The sequence below is a fragment of the Poecilia reticulata genome, chromosome 14 (genome assembly GCF_904066995.2).
Source record: "Poecilia reticulata chromosome 14, P_reticulata-male-v2, whole genome shotgun sequence".
NCBI classification, from domain to species: Eukaryota; Metazoa; Chordata; class Actinopteri; order Cyprinodontiformes; family Poeciliidae; genus Poecilia; species Poecilia reticulata.
Window position 1 is genome coordinate 22,556,421 of NC_088843.1, and position 20,056 is coordinate 22,576,476.

At 38.4% G+C, this 20,056-nt stretch overlaps 1 protein-coding gene across 6 annotated transcripts in view; it reads right to left on the reverse strand.

Moving 5' to 3' along the window:
• cadm1a (cell adhesion molecule 1a) overlaps positions 1-20,056 on the reverse strand; it is a 388,215-nt gene that overhangs the window by 69,538 nt on the left and 298,621 nt on the right. For all 6 annotated transcript variants that reach the window (XM_008428590.3, XM_008428589.3, XM_008428591.3 and 3 more), the window contains 4 exons: positions 19,154-19,306; positions 16,762-16,899; positions 6,133-6,291; positions 566-662 (listed from right to left, as the gene is read on the reverse strand). In XM_008428590.3, coding sequence (XP_008426812.1) covers positions 566-662; positions 6,133-6,291; positions 16,762-16,899; positions 19,154-19,306 — 547 coding nt within the window. The remainder of the gene's footprint in view (positions 1-565; positions 663-6,132; positions 6,292-16,761; positions 16,900-19,153; positions 19,307-20,056) is intronic.

The following is a 20,056-nucleotide window of genomic DNA, read 5'->3' on the forward strand; positions in this document are numbered from 1 at the left end:
ATGGATAAGTGGATGGATGGACGGACGGATGAATGTCAGAACAATGGATGGATGGGTGAATAAATGGATGTATTTTCGACCTATGTATGTATGTATGTATGTATGTATGTATGTATGTATGTATGTATGTATGTATGTATGTATGTATGTATGTATGTATGTATGTATGTATGTATGTATGTATGTATGTATGTTGGACCAATGGATGGATGGATTTTGGACCAATGGATGGATGGATGAATGTTGGACCAATAGACGGATGGATGGATGGATGTTGGACCAATAGACGGATGAATGGATGGTTGTTGGACCATTGATGGATGAATGTGCAGGTTGTGCCAATGACTCCTTTTCTTCAGCCAATCAAATCCAAGCTTTCGCTCCAGGCTGGTGGTTTTCAGTTTGAACTTTGATGTGTTAAAATCGTTCTCATCTCATATCATCTGAGATCCGGCAGAAACTCTGCAGCCCAGAGCAGTGGCGTCCCCAAGTGATTGGCAGGAGGGGCCATGGACCTCCTGGGAAAAAGCTGATTGGTTGAAAAAAGTGTTTGAAAGTGACTTACTTTGGTTTGCCTTTGGCTTGACACGTCAGCTCCAGGTTTTCTCCTTCTCTTGTCAAACCCTGAGGAAATTCCACCACGATCTTCACCTCTGGTTTGTCTGAAACAACGAGAGCAAAACAAGAAAATATCGTATGACTCAGAAGAAAAAGACACAGGAAGGGGAAAAACAGACCCACAAAGCTTGATAGCTCCAAAAATTGTATTTTATGTACAATACAAAGAAAAAAATCACATCATGCAAAGTTAAACCATTGTGTTTAGCAAGACACCAAGGCAACTGAACTCTGGAGACAAATATTCTATTTACCAAAAAATGAAACAAATTGGAATTCTGAAAATAAATTTGAAAAAAAAAAAAAGTTTTTGCCCTGCAGTGAGGTGTCCTTTATTTTATTTTTTTCACAAAATTACAATGGAAACATTTTTCCACATCACACGAGTCATTGGTGTGTGACTTCCTGCATTTTCCACTTCCTGGAAAAATGCAGGAAGTGGTAGGAGCAAAATGGTGCTGCATGTTTTTTAACTTGAACAAATGTATTCACATGTAATTTTAAATTGGTTTCCTGTTTAATAGAAACACTATAATTGCAAAATTGTGGGGGGGTTTTCACAAAAACAATTGCAAAAAATGTTTTTGTTTTTAGCAGAATATCGAAAGCTTTGCGTACATTTACAGCGTCTACTGGTTTTAGGTCGAAATCAAAGACGATGGAGAATCTGCATCCTTTAAAAGATGAAAGGCAAAATGAGGAAGCCCATTCAAGCGGAACTGACTGCTAACGTTTAGCGTCCTGCTAAAGGGAAACGCATGGAGCAGAATGTGTGGAAAAGCTTCTGCTTCAAGCAAACAGAGCGAGCAATCTGAGGTTCCCAACAGACACAACAAAAGATGCAACAATCAGAGCAACATCCATGACTCGCCTCGGCTGCGTTTGAGTGAGAGGCGGTCAATTTTATGCTGCTCAAAGGAACCTTTATTGACAAACCAACAAAAACAACAAGCAGCACCAGCTTAGCCTCGATGGAATCAGCTTGACATAAACAATAAAATTACATTCAAGGCGTTTTTCCTCTACACTTCCTGCTCTCTGAACCGTGGACGGCTGTTCTGGAGCTGCATCCTAAACGGATTCTACACGAACCGCAAACCAAAGCATGGAATAAACCTTTAGGGGTCAAAACGTTAACTGGGCCGCACCAGAAGTCAACCTGCAAAGGGCAAAAGGAAAAGTTCCAGCAGAAAACAGAAGATGGCGCTTCAGAGCCAGAGAAGCTTAAACTGTGGACATATTATATTGGGAGAGGGACCAAACAAGATGTTCTAATCTAACCAAGGACACTTAGAAAAAAAGTCTTTAGTGGCAAGCTCAAAGATCGGTAGGTCAGAAAGCAAAAACCCTACTTTTTTCCTGTCAGTAAATGCACCACAGTTAAGTTTCTACTTCACAAACTTAACACTCTTCAGTGTGAAGTTGCTACACTGAAATGTAGCTGTTTTCAGCCTCAGAAAGCAGCTTCAGGTAAAGTTAAAGGAAGCAGAAAAGTTGTAAGACGTTTCTAAGCAACAGAGAGAGGAACTTCTGCAGATAACAGGAAGGCTAAGCAAAATGTTCTGGTTTCTTACTTTAAGCATTCAACCATCACGGATCATGTGGGGCGTTTGGAAATGTTGGTAGTCTCAGAGTAAAACTAAAGCTACACTGATTAAAAATACATAGAATGCTAACTGCTAGCATAAGGTGCTAACAACAGCTTCTATAATCAATATGTTTTTGTCTTTAGATAACAGTGTAAACCAGTTTACTGCGGAGCTGTGTAGCACTGACTGCACTCTCGTGCACACTGTGTGACATCGCCCCTGCTGCCGAGGCAGAGCTAAAAATTAGCTCTGCTGTTAGCACATTAGCGGAAGAGTTCCCACCACTGCAGGGAGGTATGACCCATTCCATAAAGGAGACACCCTGCAGAAAAAGAAGAGATATTTCTTCTTGTTTTATGTTTTTTTTTTAAATGTAAACAACTTTGAGTTGCCTTTTTGCTAAACCGTCTCGTCAAAGTCCAGAGCCAAATCCAATCAATAATCTGTGGCAATCTGAGTGACTTTGAGCTGTTTTCTGAAGAACGGACCAAAGATTTGGTCTGTAGATGTTCAGAGCTGGTGAAAACAAACCCCAGAAGAACATGGATCACTCTGTTCCACCTGCGATGTGCTGGTTCATCGCATAAAATCCACTGAAGTCTGTTTTTGGTGACGAGTTCAGGGGGTGTACATACTTTTACAAAGCTCTGTACTGAATGCATCTTTTTTTCTGATAAACACACAATGGAATAGTTTTCAGATTTGATCCAATTCTTCATAGAGAGAAAAATATCTGGGTTTGATCTGAACGTCTGCTGAGAGGAGGAATCATAACTTCCTGCTGGTGATGTAAACCACTCTTGTTGTGGCCTAAAGGTTCCCGTTTGATCCTGGCATTTTTAATCAGGCCTGAGCCACGGCAGTAAAGCTCCACAAAAGGCCGTCCGACCTCCTCAGCCATAAACAACAGAAGCCTGGTTGTCCGTCTGTCCGCTTCCTGCTGACGGACGGCAGGCGGGTGTGCTGCCAGCTTAGTGGGCTCAGCAGCGCTTTAGCTTTTTCATGCAGTTCAGACTGCATGAAAACTTTTTCCTGCTTCCACTCATCTGACCTTGTCATCTCGGATCCATAAACATGAAGGACGCCCGGCGTCTCCAGGTCGCTCTGACAGCCTGCAGTTCCTTCAGTGAGTTTCTGTTGACGTGTGTTCGTAGGTTGGAAATCACATGACTTATCGTGACATTCGTCGTTGCTATGCATTGATTCAGGGTAGGTTTTTTCAAATCACGGATTTTACCAAATCTGTGATTTGGTAAAATGACACAAAGACTCTGAAGATCATCTTCACTATCACAGCCAGATAACAGGGTTTAATAATAATAAATTAGAAAACATTGAGAAAGCAGGAAGTAGGTCAGTTATGCTGGCCTGACTTTCCCTGACAGCCTTAAAGGGCCAGTGTCATGTAAAATCAACTTTTTCTAAGCTTTCCATCATGTTATAATTTTATTCCTTCATCAAAAGCACACTCAGTGTTAACTGATTCTTTCATGCATGTCTGAGAAATCCTTGAATCTCCTGTTAGTCTGCAATGTTTGTTTTGTGTGCACTAATTGGTGAATGCATTTTTTTTAATGCAAGTTTTTAACAGTTTTTTAGAAGTTTATTCACGCAGGATTTGCATTGAGTTTCCACAACTCAATGTTGTGGTATTATTAGTATTAGTGATATGTTTCTAGATCTGTTTTTCTCACAATTAAGTTGGAATCTATGTGCTTTTTCTACATTTTACCTCCTTTTCCATCCCACAGAAACACATATCCATCTTCTTTTTGCTATGTTTTATGTTTGTCTTTACTTTAAATTCTAAAAATAGAAATAAAATTTCCAATAGTAGATTCATCTAAAGTTACAAGTTGTCTGTTTTCAACAGTTGTGTGATATTTTTGAGTTTTATATATATATATATATATGCAAAATTTAGCTGAATTTTATGTTCATCTTAACTTTAAATCCTCAAGCTAGAAAGAAAATTGTGATTCTTTAAAAATAACAGCACATTTCCTACAGTAAATGCATCTAGAGTTAGAAGTTGGATGCTTTCAAAAAGCAGTGCAACATTTTGGAGTTCGTTTGTCTGGTATGAGAGTAAAAACGTCTGTATAGGGTGTAAAAGTTGCAGAAGTTGGTCTGATCGTGGTGAATATTTCTGAGCGGTTGGCTGGTGGATCGTTTGTGTTCATCCTCATCAGGTTTTCTCTTTATGGCGCGGCTGCCGCCCCCCCACGGAGGATTGACGTCTTTTTTTGTCTACGTGTTGTCCTTTTTGGACACGGAGGCGCTTTGATGTCGACAAACTCGCCGGGGTGTGTTCCTCTTTCACTCGCAACGCGTCAAAAGTGCAAGTGTTGCCGTTTGATCCCTGATGGATGGAGGGTGATTAGTTTTCCAGCTCAAACTGGGAGCAACTCGCATGCAGTGAGAACAACTTTGATCAAATGTTGGGGATTCAAAGTGAAAAAACGAAAAAAAAAAAGTGGAAATCAACATTCTGCCCCTAAATTAAATACATTTCTGCAAATCAGATCATAGAAACTGATCAGTTTATATTTTATGAATATTTACAGACATAAACAGAACTGGAGAAAAACTGAGTTTCCTCCATGATTGTCCTGAATTTATAAACTCTGATCAGAATTTTAATTTTTTTTTTTATTTGTTTGTTTTCTAATATTATTCAGATTTGGAAAACACTGGAATCTAATTCCAGATTTTTCCAGACTGCATTGGGACTTTGTATATTCATTCATAATTATAGAAATCCAAAGATTTTCTGGATCAGACAAAGATTTTTCTATGCAATCAGACACTTTTGATCACATCTCCGCCAAAACATGGAGCTGACTTTAAATCTTCAAAGAAAACAGAATTTTTAAATGACTTTTCTGCTTAGGAAACCTCACATCTATGTAATCTGACGACATTTGATCTTCAACACATCAGTGAGTATTTTATCTTTATTTCCACCCGTTGCGTGTGACGGCATGCAAGAGACACTGTAAACAGAGTAAAGATTAAACTTCCACCAAGAAAATGTTGAGATTAATCAAAGTCAAACATTTTGAAACCAAGAAATTTCCGAGATTTTTCTAGAAAATTTCTGAACTTTATCTCAAAATTTCAGACTTTTCAAGCAAATTGTTTACTTTTTAAATTCAGTGACTTTTATGTTTATCTTATCAAATATCTGAGATTAATATAAAGATTTCTGAGTTTCTTGTAGCAAATATTTGACTTTTTGAGTGGAGAAATTTCCTTGTTTTTTCTATAAAATTCCTAAGGTTGATCTCAACGTTTCTGAGATGTTTATCAAACATTTTTTCACTTTTGAAATTCAAGTTTCTTCTAGAAGATTTCTGAGATTAATTTAAATAATCTGAGTATTTTCTTGAATGATTTTTGAATTTTAAACTCAGCAATGCAAACGTTTTTATAGAAAATGTCCGAGATTCTCTGACATTTTCCTAGCAAATGTTTCTATTTTAGAAGCTCATATATTTCCTTGTTATCTAGAAAATTTCAGAAATGTATCTAAAAATTTTTCAGTTTCTTGGAGAAAATTTATTCCTCTCTTTTAATATTTTTTGTCTATAATGGCCCTAATATGCCACCATAGTTGTAGTTGATGGATAACAGAACGTATAAGCCACATTGGTTTTTATTTAAATGTTTCACCTCCAATAAAAAAAAAACAATCAAGGTAACAATTAAAAAAGCAAAAGGTTTGAAGTGATAAAGACATGAAAACTAGTTTATTACAAATCTGAACATCAGACTGAAACATATACTTTTGCCTGGTTGGTTTCCAACACCGTAAAAGGAGCCATTTTTAAAGTAAACAACGGACCGCGGTGCTGAATATTTAGACGAAGCAACATTTACAGACTGCAGCATTGTTATTAAAAACAAAAGCAGCTGGACTCACATTGCACCTCCAGGAATTTGCGCGCCAGGAAGTCCTTGACCGCAGGATGGTCCACGATGCAGATGACCGGGACGCCGTCGTCCTCCTTACTGACGGCGAACGTCACCCGGCTCGTCACGGTGTACATCTTATCGTAGCTCAGTTCCACTTTGGGTTTGCCTACAGGAAATACAGCAATACATTTAGTTATATTTAGCTGCGTAGCTAGATGTTTTTGAAGCTAAATGTTTAACAAAATAAGCATTTAGTTAGCAAACTAAATATTTAGCTCCTAACTGAATAGTGACAAAAAGCTTGGACACCACTGGTGTTATGACTGTTGGATCTGTTGGTTTTCCATTACTTTGATACTCCTAGTAATAAAATATTTAACATGCAGGAAGATCATTTCTGCTAAATCCAGCTGCTGGCCTGGTAGATGATGTGTGACTTGTTATTTTGATTCAGATCCATTTAACATCAGGATGAGGATCAAATCAGTGAACAACACCGTCACAAAATCCTTCAGTTCATGTTTTTAGTCCTAAAATGCTTTTAATTTTAAAAACAAAGTCTCCTGCTCCAATGTGAGCACAAACCTGTAGAAAGGTTTCAGAGAAGAAGGTGAAATTAGCAGACAGTGTGAGGTTATTGGGCTGATTAATGAGCTGCCATCTTATTTCCTGCCTATCCTTCCTTTTCCCATCTGCCATTAGCTAAAAAAAACTCTTCACAGTTGAACGATGCCGTCTTCTCCCCGCGTCGCGTTCAGACCGGCTCCTACGGGCCGAATCTACACGAATCAGAACAAGTACAGCTCAGCTGGAAGGTTTTAGGTGCTGAGTACCTGTCACTTTATTCTCCTCCCACACTGATTAATTCATCATCCTCCGTCCAGATGCCAACTCAACATCCATTTGTGCTACGTAGAGATAAAATGGAGAAGCCCTCCTGCGCGCGGCGTGGAGCCCAACCCAAATGGCGCCCGGATCTCTGGGACAAAGTCATTTCAAAAGATGGACGGCTGAGCTGTCAAACTGTGCAGCATCAAATATTTATCTGTTCAAGCAGAGACAATGTGAAGCAAAATGGGTTGGACTAAAACCTCAGCGCTCAACGTCCTCCAGGAAGTAGATGGAGGTGGAGGAGCTACGTCATATTTTCTCTGAAAACGTCAGTCGAATCTTGACTCTTCCTGGTTAGCAAAGACAAGCAGCTAAAGCCAGCAAATGTTTGAAAAATATTAACCAATTTTAGATTTTTAGCTAACAACCAATCAGAGCGTTGTAGAATAGTGGAAAAGGAGGAGTAACATTTTCACAAAAACACTCAGAAATTTGGAGATACATTTCTGAAATTATCTAGAAATAACAAGGAAATTTCAGAGTTTTAAAATTTTAAAAATTGTTTGAGAAAAAATTGAAATTTTTAGATTAAGAAAATTTCTAAAACAAAACAACAACAACAAAAAAACAGGAAATTTCAGAGTTTTAAAATTTTAAAAATTGTTTGAGAAAAAATTGAAATTTTTAGATTAAGAAAATTTCTAAAACAAAACAACAACAACAAAAAAACAGGAAATTTCGGAGCTTGGAAGGTTGAAACTTTCCTAGCAAAACATCTGAAATTTTGAGATTCATTTCAGAAATTTTCTACACAAAACACAAGAATTTCAAAAGTTGAAAATTTTTTACTTTGAAAGTCACAAAATTTCCAAAAGACAAAAATGTGCCTTTTGAAACTCAAAAACGTCCCTGTTCTCTTCTAGACCACTTCTGAGATTAATCTCACAATTTGATTTATTTCTAGCAAGTTTTCAACTTTTCATGCTCAGAAATTTCTGAGTTTTTTTTAGTGCACGTTTACTACTCCTTTTTTTTCCCCCTTTCTGCAACAGCCTGTTGCAGGAAAGAGGTAAAAAATGTGCAAAATCTACATTACATCCCCGGAACTCCACCACATACTTTGCCCTGATTGTTGTTTTATCTGTTTGTGGGGACTTCCTGCCGGGGCAGAGCGGGGTAATTGAAATCGCCCCGTGGTCGCCTCTCAGCTCTGCAGCCTAATGGCTCCTCTGCTCCCTGTCAGTCAATAAAAAACCTTATTTCTGTCGGCCTTGAAAGAGCAGACGGAAGCGACCCGGGCAGCGAGGACCGCTGTTTTTATGCGACTTTCACCGTATTGTTAGCGTGACGAATCGGACTATAAATCACAGAAACTCACAGGATAAAAGGGGAAGGATATAAATAAGATAAAGGATCTGTGGATGTAGAAACAGATGATTGGAACGGATCGTTATCTGCAGAACATTAAAGCAAACTTCACTGAAACATGAGTCTGAATTAGAGGAATTAGACTGAATATGTTTAATTGGAAAATTATTCTGAATGGAGCCTCTTTAGAAATATTTAAGTCTTTATGAGGAAACCAGATATTTATATATAAAAGACATACAGCATCTTGTTTCTCAATAAATGTGCGCAAAATTTCAGTTTTTCAAAATTGTTGCGTTTCCATTATGCAACTGAATTTCCTAAATGTCAAAATGTGCAGTTATTTGGTCAGTTGTCTGAATTCCAGCTAAACTTTTCCTGTTTCAGGTTAAACAGGGTTAAAGAGAAGTTGAGTTTTTTCTTGAATTCAGCAGTTTTTTCAGTGTTTGGCAGAAATGGTTTTGACGTGGGTCAAACGTTCTGGATTTCTTCAGAAATATACTTTTGTATCCTGTGACCTTAACTTCTGAATTTTTAAGTAAATTATAAGATTTCTTAAAGAGTTTTGAAGATTTCTTACTGGAAATGAAAACTTTTCGGACGTCAGGTGGATTTTGGGAGAATACAAAGCAGATTCTTTCAGATTCTGAGTAGCTTTCTCACAGTAATTAGCACAAAAAACTAAAAATAAACATGTGTTAAAAAGCTCTAATGGCTGTCAGTCGATCTTTATTGTCGGCCTGTGTGCGAACGGTGTGCGGGTCGAAGGTAAATATTTAAAAAATAATTAAATATTTACCATTAAGTTTGGTGAATATTTGGTGAAAGAAGTAAACTTTTGTTTAAATTGAGAGAAAAACAGGGAAATGAAGCCATCTAAAAGAAATCTATATTTTACATCTGCTCTGGTCATTGGTTACCTCTTTATCTATTTAAATCCAGATAAACAGTAAAATACTGTGATTCATCTGCTTACATACGATTAAATCCTGTTTTCAATTGTCTGAACATAATTACCTGTCCAAAGTGACTCTACAGACTCAGAAAATACGAGTGAAGCGTACCGTCCCGTGTTTTACGGTCTCTGTAAAGCGGTTTGTGAGGTCAAAGCCGCAGAAGCGTGAATCCACCTCTTCAGAAGTTTCACTGCATCACAGTCGGTTATTTTCCTCCAGCTAAAGCCTTGGCTAGTGCTAACTCTAATGTGTCAAGAAGAAGAAGACCTCATGAAGCACCCGGCGCCCATGCCTCCTCTACAAGGCTAAGTTTAGATGATAACTTCCAAAAAACTTATATAAATATCCATCCATTTTCTTTACACCCTTGTCCCTTAGTGGGGTTGGGAGGGGTGCCGATCTCCAGCTAACGTTCTGGGCGAGACGTGCGGTCACCCTGGACAGGTCGCTAGTCTGTCGCAGGGCAACACAGAGACACACAGGACAAACAACCATGTACACACACACTCACACCTAGGGGCAATTTAGAGAGACCAATCACAGTCCAAATGTTTTTGGACTGTGGGAGGAAACCGGAGTACCCGGAGAAAACCCACGCATGTACAGGGAGAACATGCAAACTCAATGCAGAAAGACCGGGGCCAGGAATTGAACCCAGAACCTTCTTGCTGCAACAGCTCTACCAACTGCGCCACTGTGCAGCCCTTATATAAATATATACATATATATATAAAAATAATCTTTGCGTGTTTATTGGTGAAATCTGGTGAGTTGCTGCTTTAAGTCGGGTAAATTATCGTTGGATTCTCAGTTTAAGTAAAAAAACAAAATGCAGAAAAATAAAAAATGTAAAAGTTTAAATTTTATGCTTCCTTGAACAGTTTGTGCTCGGTCTATGAGCTAAATAAAACATGTTACATTTTTTGCACAAAATCATTCAGATAATGAGATTTTAGTCTGGTTTCAGCTAATTTCAGAATGGGCTGCTTTAGGGCCTCTGCTTGGGTTGCCAGGTAACGGGCAGAGTTCCATTTGGGTTGCTAGGTAACGGGCAGAGTTCTGTTTGGGTTGCTAGGTAAAGGGCAGAGTTCTGTTTGGGTTGCTAGGTAAAGGGCAGAGTTCTGTTTGGGTTGCCAGGTAACAGGCTGTGCCTACCAGAGGGGCAGTGGCTGCTGATTTGTGACGTTACATTATGGAGGTTTCTGAAACAGCTCATTTTCCAGACACCAGAAAACACGAACTTAATATTAAAACATTGAATATTAACTGAAAATATTAACTTATTGCTAAAAACCAGCTGGGTGATTTTTTTTAAGCACAGTGGTTGTTTCTAGAAGCCGTGGAAACCCAAATGGAAGAACAAAAATTTAAAGATTTGAGTGAATCTCATGGAGGAGAACCTGCTGTGGTTCTGGAAGCCCAGGCTGCTTTGACAGAACCTTCAGCTCATCTTGCTCTTGATAATACTTCATAGATTCTCTATGTGGTTCTGGCCAGGCCTCATTTCTGCTGTTGCCATGGTGATTTGGTTGCTTTTGTGCGAGTTGGTACCAGGTCCAGCTGGGAGATGAAACCAGCACCTCCATAAAGCTCATCAGCAGACAGAAGCCTCATCAGATCAATTTCCTCCATTGGCCTTGCTTCGCACTCCCTCTAAAGGCTACAAATGTTTTCCTTCCGCTTAACTTTCCTTCCTGCAATATACTGGAAGGCAGCAGTCCATGAACATCAAGCTTCTTCAGCAATGACATTTTGTGATTTATCTCATTTTTTTGTCAGTCTAATGCAATAACATCCTGAGAAAGTAAGTTATATTACTTTGAATAAATCATTCAGTTATTAATGAACTTTCTGAGGATATTTTACTGTACTGACATGCAGTCGTGTTTGCTTCTCGTTTTGTTTTTCATGGAACCAAACGAAGCTCAAACTGATCCTCTTTTCATCTCTGCACGTGACGCCGTGGAAACGCCTGATTTCATAACCCTGATGGCATCTGATGAGATTTTCTGAGACGTAAGTGAAAGATAATGTCTGCAATGTGATTTGGGTTCTGTCTGCAGATAAAATAATGACTCTCAGAGGCAGTTAGAGGTGACAGGACGTCCCTGTAACTGCGTTGGTTATGCAGTTACACATCCAGACAGATGCACTCGCTCTAATGCACAGTCACTGATGGTGTCTTTTTTTCTGTTTTTAAATAAAAAGCTTTGTGGGAGTGACAGTAAGCAGAGTCAGATTCGGTGCTGCAGGTGATAAAACGGCCTTTTTCAAACAGTTTTGAAATGGAGATGAAAGCAGAGGTGTGATGGAAAACCTCTCAGATATTTTGGGTTTGAATTTTAGCTGAACCGTCCGACAGCGTCATTTAGGAAGAGCCTTTTAAAACACAGACAGAAAGTATTTACCGGCTTACGTGTTTATTTTGCTTTTTTGTTAAATCTACATAATTTAGGACATAAAATCATTTTTAATACACTGCAAAAACACAAAATCTTACCAAGTATTTTTGGTGTGATTTCTTGTCTTAGTCCACTTGAAATAAGACAAAACATGAAATAGGAGGATGTTTAAAGTCAATAATTCTTTAAAATTGATGAAAACGTGGGAGATTGCTTCACTTATGGGAAAATGTTCATCACTTTGATTTGTAAAAACTTTTGTCTGCACCACATATCAGCAGATATGAAATGCTCCTTTTGTTGTTTAATAACATGTTGTTTTGATGATTCAACTTTATTTTTTAAAAATGAGACATTACATATTAAGTAAGACTTACATGTACATACATGACATCATCATTTTTTTTACTCACTATTCAATGATTATCACTTTCATTTAGCATAAATGCTGCCTCAAACATGTGTTTTGTTTGGTTAAATAGTTGACACAGTGTCTGTTGTAATTTCAGACTGCAGTGGCCCCCCTAAGGACCAACCTGGACACTAAAAACCTAGACGCGCCCCTGAGTGCACCAAGTCTGAGCTGAGCCAGATGGTGCAGGATGAATCGGTGCCGTTTTGGGGTTAATGTGCCGCATTGTGACGCCTGCAGCTCAGCTCCTGATTGGACGTTTGTTTGAAAGTCTCTGAATAGCCGGAGGCCGGCCGCTGAGGTGGAGCCACCCAGCAGGGGGCCTGTTCCTCCCTCAGCTCGACCCGCACTTCTGAAGCGCCGCTGCCTTTGATGATGGCATGCAGGCTGTGAGGGCGCCGGGCGGCGAGCCGCGGACACCTCCACACATCGCTGAGGCTTTCATGGAAACGCAAACAGGAAACACTATCGGCTCGTTCTAATGGCTGCAAAGCGAACGCATTGGCAGAAAAAGTGCTGAATCTGTTCGTGTCATCGTTATTTATTGCCTGGCGCATTACAAGGACGTGCTGGTTAAACCATAAACTACATAAAAATAAAATTACAACAGTTATTAAATAACCCCAAAAGAACTTCTTTGTATGTTTTTATCTCTCTTTGGCGCTTATCACCTTTACTTAGTTTTATCTAAGATTAACGTTTAATTTTGGTATTTGATGCTTTTATTTTGAAAATTCAATTTCCGGTCTGTTTGTTAACGAATGGCAGCTCAACAAAAGTGTAAGATGGAAGACAAGTTGTTAGGGAGTTAATATTATGAGTCTTATTTTGAAAATGAGTATGTTTTAAATACTGACTAAAAACGTGCTTTTGTTTTATCATATGCTGTTTATTTTATATGTAGCCAATATTTTAAGTTGCAAACATTAATGGTTGTAACAGTATGATGCTTTATTCAACCTGAAAGTTCGTCACTAAAGTCCTTCATTTGCTACATTGTCTAATATTCAAATGAACTAAAACTTAAAACACAGATTTAGACATTGAAAGTATAAAAAGCATATCATACTTGATTTAACTCAGATTATATATAATTCACATAGTGTACTCCGTGGACACTCAGCATCTCCATCAACTCTTGGCACAAAGTTGTTGCAATAAATCAATTAATCACACAGTAAATTAAAATGAACTCAATAATTTTCATTCTGCAGATTAATATTTTTGGAAGGGGACTCTGTTTACAGAGAATTCATGATTCATTTTATTTGTTGTTTTTGATTGTTGTATTTTATGCTGGATATTTAAAATATCTTTAAGGTTCCAGTGTGAAGCGTTCATTAAAAATTAAAGCGAGCAAATTTGCATTATGATGTCATCATCAACGTATTACCTGAAAATGTTATAAAAACAACAATATCATCGTTTATCGCAATAATTACTGGGACAATTTATCGTGCAGCAAACTTTTTATTGTGACAGGCATAATTTCCCTTTCAGATTATTAAAGTATTTTTTATGTTTTATTTATTACTGTCTATTTTATAAGATACATTTCTTTCTGTAATGTAACTATTGTCAAAAATAAAGGGCCTCACTAAATAACAGCTGATTTTGAACAAAACTAAGACAACAGTGGAACATCATGATGTGAGCAGCACTGTGACATCACGTGATGATGTCACACCAGTTCCTTTGACCTCAAAGTCACCAACATCTCTGAAGTCTCATTGCGGTTTGTGAACCACTGAGAGCGCACAAACCAACAGCGGCTGTCGCTACTGTTCTTTTCCACGTTTGAGATCTCACCGTTTTCGAGGAAAAAATGGCAAATTATCTCCAACCAGAGCTGCTGGAATTCAAACTTTCAAGCAACGAGGTGATCCAGTACCAGCCGGACATCTTCATGCTGAAACTGGAGCTGGACACGTTGGGGGAGGACCTGAACCTGAACACAGGCAGCGACTGCAAGACGGCCATGGAGGATTCTCAGGGCCTGCACAACTCAATCTCTTTGAACATGCAGATGATGCTGGAACAAACGGTGGACGACACATCCACTTCCCTGGACGAGTTTGACGAGGACGACGGCTGTGACTCTCTTACTCTGGGAGAAGATCTTGGACAGCTGACACACGACGATGAGTCTCTGCTTCCCACTGCAATAGGAACGTCTGAAGGGTTCGAGTCGTTTCTGCACAGAGAGCTGGAGGTGGTCAAAATTTCCCACCAGGAAATAAGCTCCAGGTTCGAAACCGACGTTCTGATCATGCGAGAACAGCTGCGAACGTTGGAGGAGAACCTCAACAACGACAGAGAGATCATAAAACACCTGAGTGCCGAGAAGAACGACTTCCAGCAGGAGATCACGACCCTCAAACAAAAATGTGGCGACAATGAAAGCATGTATAAAACCGAGCTGGAGTGCCTGAGGAAGGAGCTGCAGGATCAGGCGGCGCTGAACAATCAGCTCAACAAGAAGATAAAAGAGATCAGCGACAAGGCCGTTCAGATCGAGAAGGAAGTCAAGCAGACGAAAAAGAGCGGTTTCTGCGCCTGTTTGAGCTAGAAAGGAACCAACATCACAGGCTGCATCCGGGCCTGGGATTTTTTTTTTATTAATATTTGCTAGATTAGATAGAAATATATTTTTTAAATGTATATTTTGTGTGTGTTTGTGTGTGTGGATGGGTTTGTATGTGACAGAGTGACAGAGACTGTGAAAGACCCCAAATTTTCAAAAACTAGGTAGCATTGCTAGCATTGCAGCATGCTGGCGTGGGTTTTTCCGGATACCCGGGGTTCACCCATCTAGACCAAAGATGTCTTTCCAGAGAATTGTGTGTGTGTGTGCGTGTGTGTGCATGTGTGTGTGTTGGTGTGAATGGTTCCTCTCTGGAGAGTCGCCACCTTGTCGTGGTGGAGAGGCTTGCGTGCACCAGAGATCGTGAGAGTGATGCGTTTTGTAGCAAAACTCCAGGTACGGTCACTCTAAGCAGTAGCAAGGTGCCAAACAAAGAGCGACTCAAAAGAGGCTCCTACAGGCTGCCGGAGAAACTACGGCAAGCTGCTTATGTAGATACTCAAAACCCCTGATATATTACTTTTATTTCAATCAATCAATCAATCAATCAATCAATCAATCAATCAATCAATCAATCAATCAATCAATCAATCAAAATTTATTTGTATAGCACATTTCAGCAGCAAGGCATTTCAAAATGCTTTACATCAGTTCGCTCCCCTTATCAACAACGGGGGGGACTCCAACCCGCTCCCCTTTTCAACAGTGGGGGAAATACGTGCATTAAAAACGTATTTACACATTTATGGTGAATCACCAAAATGGCTGACACATTCAAACTATTAAAACATGAGATTTTTGCAATTCCATTTGAATCTCAGTGTACAATTATATTATAATGCTTTTTGATAAAAAACAAAAACTTTATTTTATTTTAATACTACTTTATGACAGCATTTTGTGGTGTGCTAAATCTGTCTGCGTTGTATTTCAGTAGTACAATCAACTGTAGCAAGAAAACTTGAATTAAATGAGTAAAAATGATAATGTTAGCTAAAATGAGTGTTGACTGGGATTAAATTACTGCATCTAGAATAGAAAAAAATTACAATCTAAAATTGGCTATTCTGTTCATAGCTAAAATGTTGGCTAGCATTCGTTTAATCCATCTAATATGGAGACATTTGCTTGCATGCTACAATTTGCTAAAATTCTTCTGTTAACTAAAACTTTAGGACATGTAGTCATTTTCTCCTATGATGTTGACAGTGTATAAACCACAGATAATTAAAATCCTAATGTTAGCAAAAATGCTAATAGTATATTATAGTATAATATAGTATGAGAAGTATGAATGCTAACTCCATGTTAACGGTTGTGTGCGAGGTAACAGTTGTGTGCGAGGTAACAGTTTCCAAAATGTCAACATCTTGTTGACATGTTTGTCAATCTAGTATTAAAATAGTAGTTTAAAGCTAAAATCTGGCAAAATGCTAATGTTAGCTAAAGTGATAAAGGTTGCATGTAACATTAATTTCTTATATTAAATTTGAGAACAGTGAAACTTCTGAAATATCTTAAAAAGCTAACATGAGATGAAATACCACCCATAACATCTGGGCTAACATTAGCATGTTGACTAACATTAATCTACTTCATGTCGTATGCTAGCAGCAGTGTATAAGCTAAAATTAGCTAAAATGCTGATGTTAGCTAAAATGCTAAAGTTAGCACAGGTGCTGTCACTACCATATTAATGAACATTACAATTCACTAGACGGACGATAATAGTTTATCATCTAAATTGGCTACAAATAAAATAGCTAAATGCTAACAGTAGCATGAAAAATGTCCCTAGCATAAATACCAACATTAATTTTGTTAATTTAGTATATAAGCTAAAATGTAACCTATATACATTGGCTAACAATAGCAAGTTAACTGAAAATGACCTATATCTATAATGCCTATAAGTATTATAAGTATGCTTATAATGTAGACAATGTTGTAAAAAACAACAGGAACTCAGTGTCAATCCCTGCAGCATTCACCCAATAAAACAGTATCTACTGGCTGATTGAGATTGTATCCAGATACATATGATATTAGCCTGAAGCAGTGATGGTGTGTTTTCACCCCCCACCTTTCAGCTCCTTATCTCCCTTCATCCATCTGATGGTGGCTGCAGGCTTGCTGCTCATGGCGGTGCAGGTCATCTCTGTCTCGTTTCCCTCGCTCAGCACCTCATCCTTGGCCTCGATGACGGGGTTACCTGGAGGAACTGGGATGGGACAAACAAAGTAAACACTGAGGAAACAGAAGTTGCTTCCACAAACTCGTATCACAGCTAAATTTGGAGGAATCATGGGACATGTGGTATGCTTAAAATTCTCCTGCTAGCTAAAATGGTAACATTAGCATATTAGCTAGTGGAGTTAAAACAACAGATCTTATCCCAGAGATTCCATGATTCCTCCACCATTTGGAGAAATCATGGGATAAATAGTATGTTTATCTTCCCTTACGCTATTGTTGTTTTATTTGTATTTCCTCTAATTCATTCAAAGACATTTGAATAGACTTGTTGCTGAAAGTGTGCTATATAAATAAAATTACCTCACCTTACCAAGAATGTTAACATTAGCATATTAGCTAGTGGAGTTAATACTCCAGATCTAATCCCACAGATCCTCCAGATCATGATTATGATCATGATTCCTCCAAACTCTGGAGGAATCATGGGATACGTAATATGCTTAAAATTCTTCTGTTAGCTAAAATGCTAACATGAGCATGTTAACTAGTGGAGTTAATACTCCAGATCTAATCCCACACATCGTATGTCTTCTCCATGATTTGGAGAAAATCATGATTTGGAGAGAATCTTACATTTTAAGATTCTCCTGTTAGTTAACATGTTAGCATTAGCATGTTAGCTAATAGAGCTGAATCTCCAGATATTTTCCCGTATAAGTTGAAGCAGAGGTGAGGCAGAGCGGTGCCGCTCTTTAACAGGCATGTTGGCAGAAACTCCTGATGACAGCTGACCTTTAGAGTCACTCAGAACGCCACAAAGAGGAAAACAGGTCTGATCATCAAGAGTACACGCTCAGGGGTCACTCTGAGGTTTGTGTGTGAAATCTGAACGGTCCTAGTCAAAGACTCTCAGCCTGAACACAAAAGACTTTCTGAGGGTTAAACTATCATTATCCAAAAGCTGACTGGTTCAGTTCAGGAGGGAATCATCTGCAGATTAAACAGCGACAAAAATAAATGGATTTCATGTTAATCAATTAGGCATTTAAATAAGGAGTATAAGAAGTACATGTTGCCATCTCTTCAGATATTAAATTAAAAGTTGTGTTCATTTTGACTCATTTTTCTGGAGTCATTATTCATCGTTTCCATTGATGGATGAATTTGGGTCGTTAGCTAAAAGGATCTGAATGAGATCATCTCTTTATGACAGCAGAGTAACATGCTGGGTGAAAGTGGCAGTTAGTTTTCTCTAGCATTCATACAAACAGAAGCTTCTGCTGGGAGGGCTTCTATTGTGCAAAAGTCTTAAATCATACATTTTTTTCTTTATTCCATCCATCCATCCATCCATCCATCCATCCATCCATCCATCCATCCATCCATCCATCCATCCATCCATCCATCCATCCATCCATCCATCCATCCATCCATCCATCCATCCATCCATCCATCCATCCATCCATCCATCCATCCATCCATCCATCCATCCATCCATCCATCCATCCATCATTTCTGTGTAAAATTTAAAATCTGTAGGAATGAACAGACATTATCTAGAAAAAAACAGCCAATTTAACTCATTTTAAATGGGATTTTTACACACTGTTACTGAGAAATGGTTGCAAAAACATAAGTTATTATATTTCTTTTACAGAATCTAACAAAGTTCAGAATTTAAACAGTGTGAAAGAAATAAATCATATTATAGCACAGATAAACTAACTGGAAATGAGCCGTTAGTTTAAAACGCTGATCTGAACCCGATGCTAAGATAATCTGGACCTAGAACTCAGCTGATTTTAGGTCAGAGTCAGATTAAGGGAAGTTCTGGTTTAAAACATTTCCACGGTACTGAAGGTGAGAATGAAGGAATCGTGAAAAACGAACCCGACTCACTGCTTCACAAAATGCCAGGAAAACTCAAGTTCCTTCATGAACAACAGATTTAATCATATCTAAGATCAGATTCCCCTTATTGGCTTTAATATTTATTAATTAAGATGGGTTGCATTTAAAGGGGGCATAACGTGGCGAAACCATCACTTTTACTCCAGCGTGCGACCTCGTTATTGCTCCTTTTAATAATTTAAACACCAAACAATAAAGGCAGTGCATGCAGTCACGTTGTTTTCTGTTTTCCATGTGAATGTACTGTATGTCGAAGCGTGATTAGAGGCTTTACCTCCCGCCGACCCGTAACTCTGAGCGGCGGTGCGTTTGTGTACTGAAAGCGTGTGTTTTTGCTGTGTGTGTGTGTGAGAGCTTTGATGTTGTACTTAGCACTGTGATGTCGGCGTAGGCTTCCTGCGGGGGGTCTGTGTAGAGCTGGCAAACATATCGACCCTCGTCTGACAGCGAGACGTTAGACAGCGACACCCGCAGCTCGTTGTCTGAGAAGTTCACCAGCTGAAAGCGCGCGTCTTTCAGAGCTGAAAGACAAAAAATAAAGAATTTAATATGTGGCAGAGATCGAGGTTTATAAACTCCAGTGTGACGATTTGATCTGATAACATCACAAAAAGCAACGCAAAAGCAGGAAGATAGACAGGATTATTAAAGAAATTCAAACGCTAATCAAGGAATATGAAATAACGTATCATGTTGTAATTATTGCTATTAAATGTATTGAGAAAGAAACTAAAATACACATAATGCCAGTTCTAGTCAGTTTCTAAACAAAAATCTAATTTTGTTTAATAATTTGGTCAATCAACAGAAACGAATAAAAAGTGGTAGATATACGTTTGGGAAATTTTATTTTTTAATTAATTAAAGATCAACAGGGATAACCACTGACTGGACAGATGGATGAATACATTATATAACAATAAAACCACTTTAACAAAACCGTTCCGACATTTAAAATAAAAAATTATTAAACCACCTTGGAGTTGTTTGGATAATTTAGACAATCCAGGCTACCAGATGTACTTGAATGCACCACAAAGACACACTGGTGGGGAATCGCCTCTGAATATTTTGGTACCAATCAGTTAGTAAGAAAAAAATCGGATTTATGTTCAAACTTCTGACCTTTTGGTCATTTTCTTTCCTTTGATTTATTTTGTTTAAAACAGTTTATAGGTGCAGAATATTTTTAATATCATATTAAAACGACAAACAGCAACAATAGAAAAACAGAAAAACGTTTCTGTGCATTTTCCTGAATAAAGAGCAAA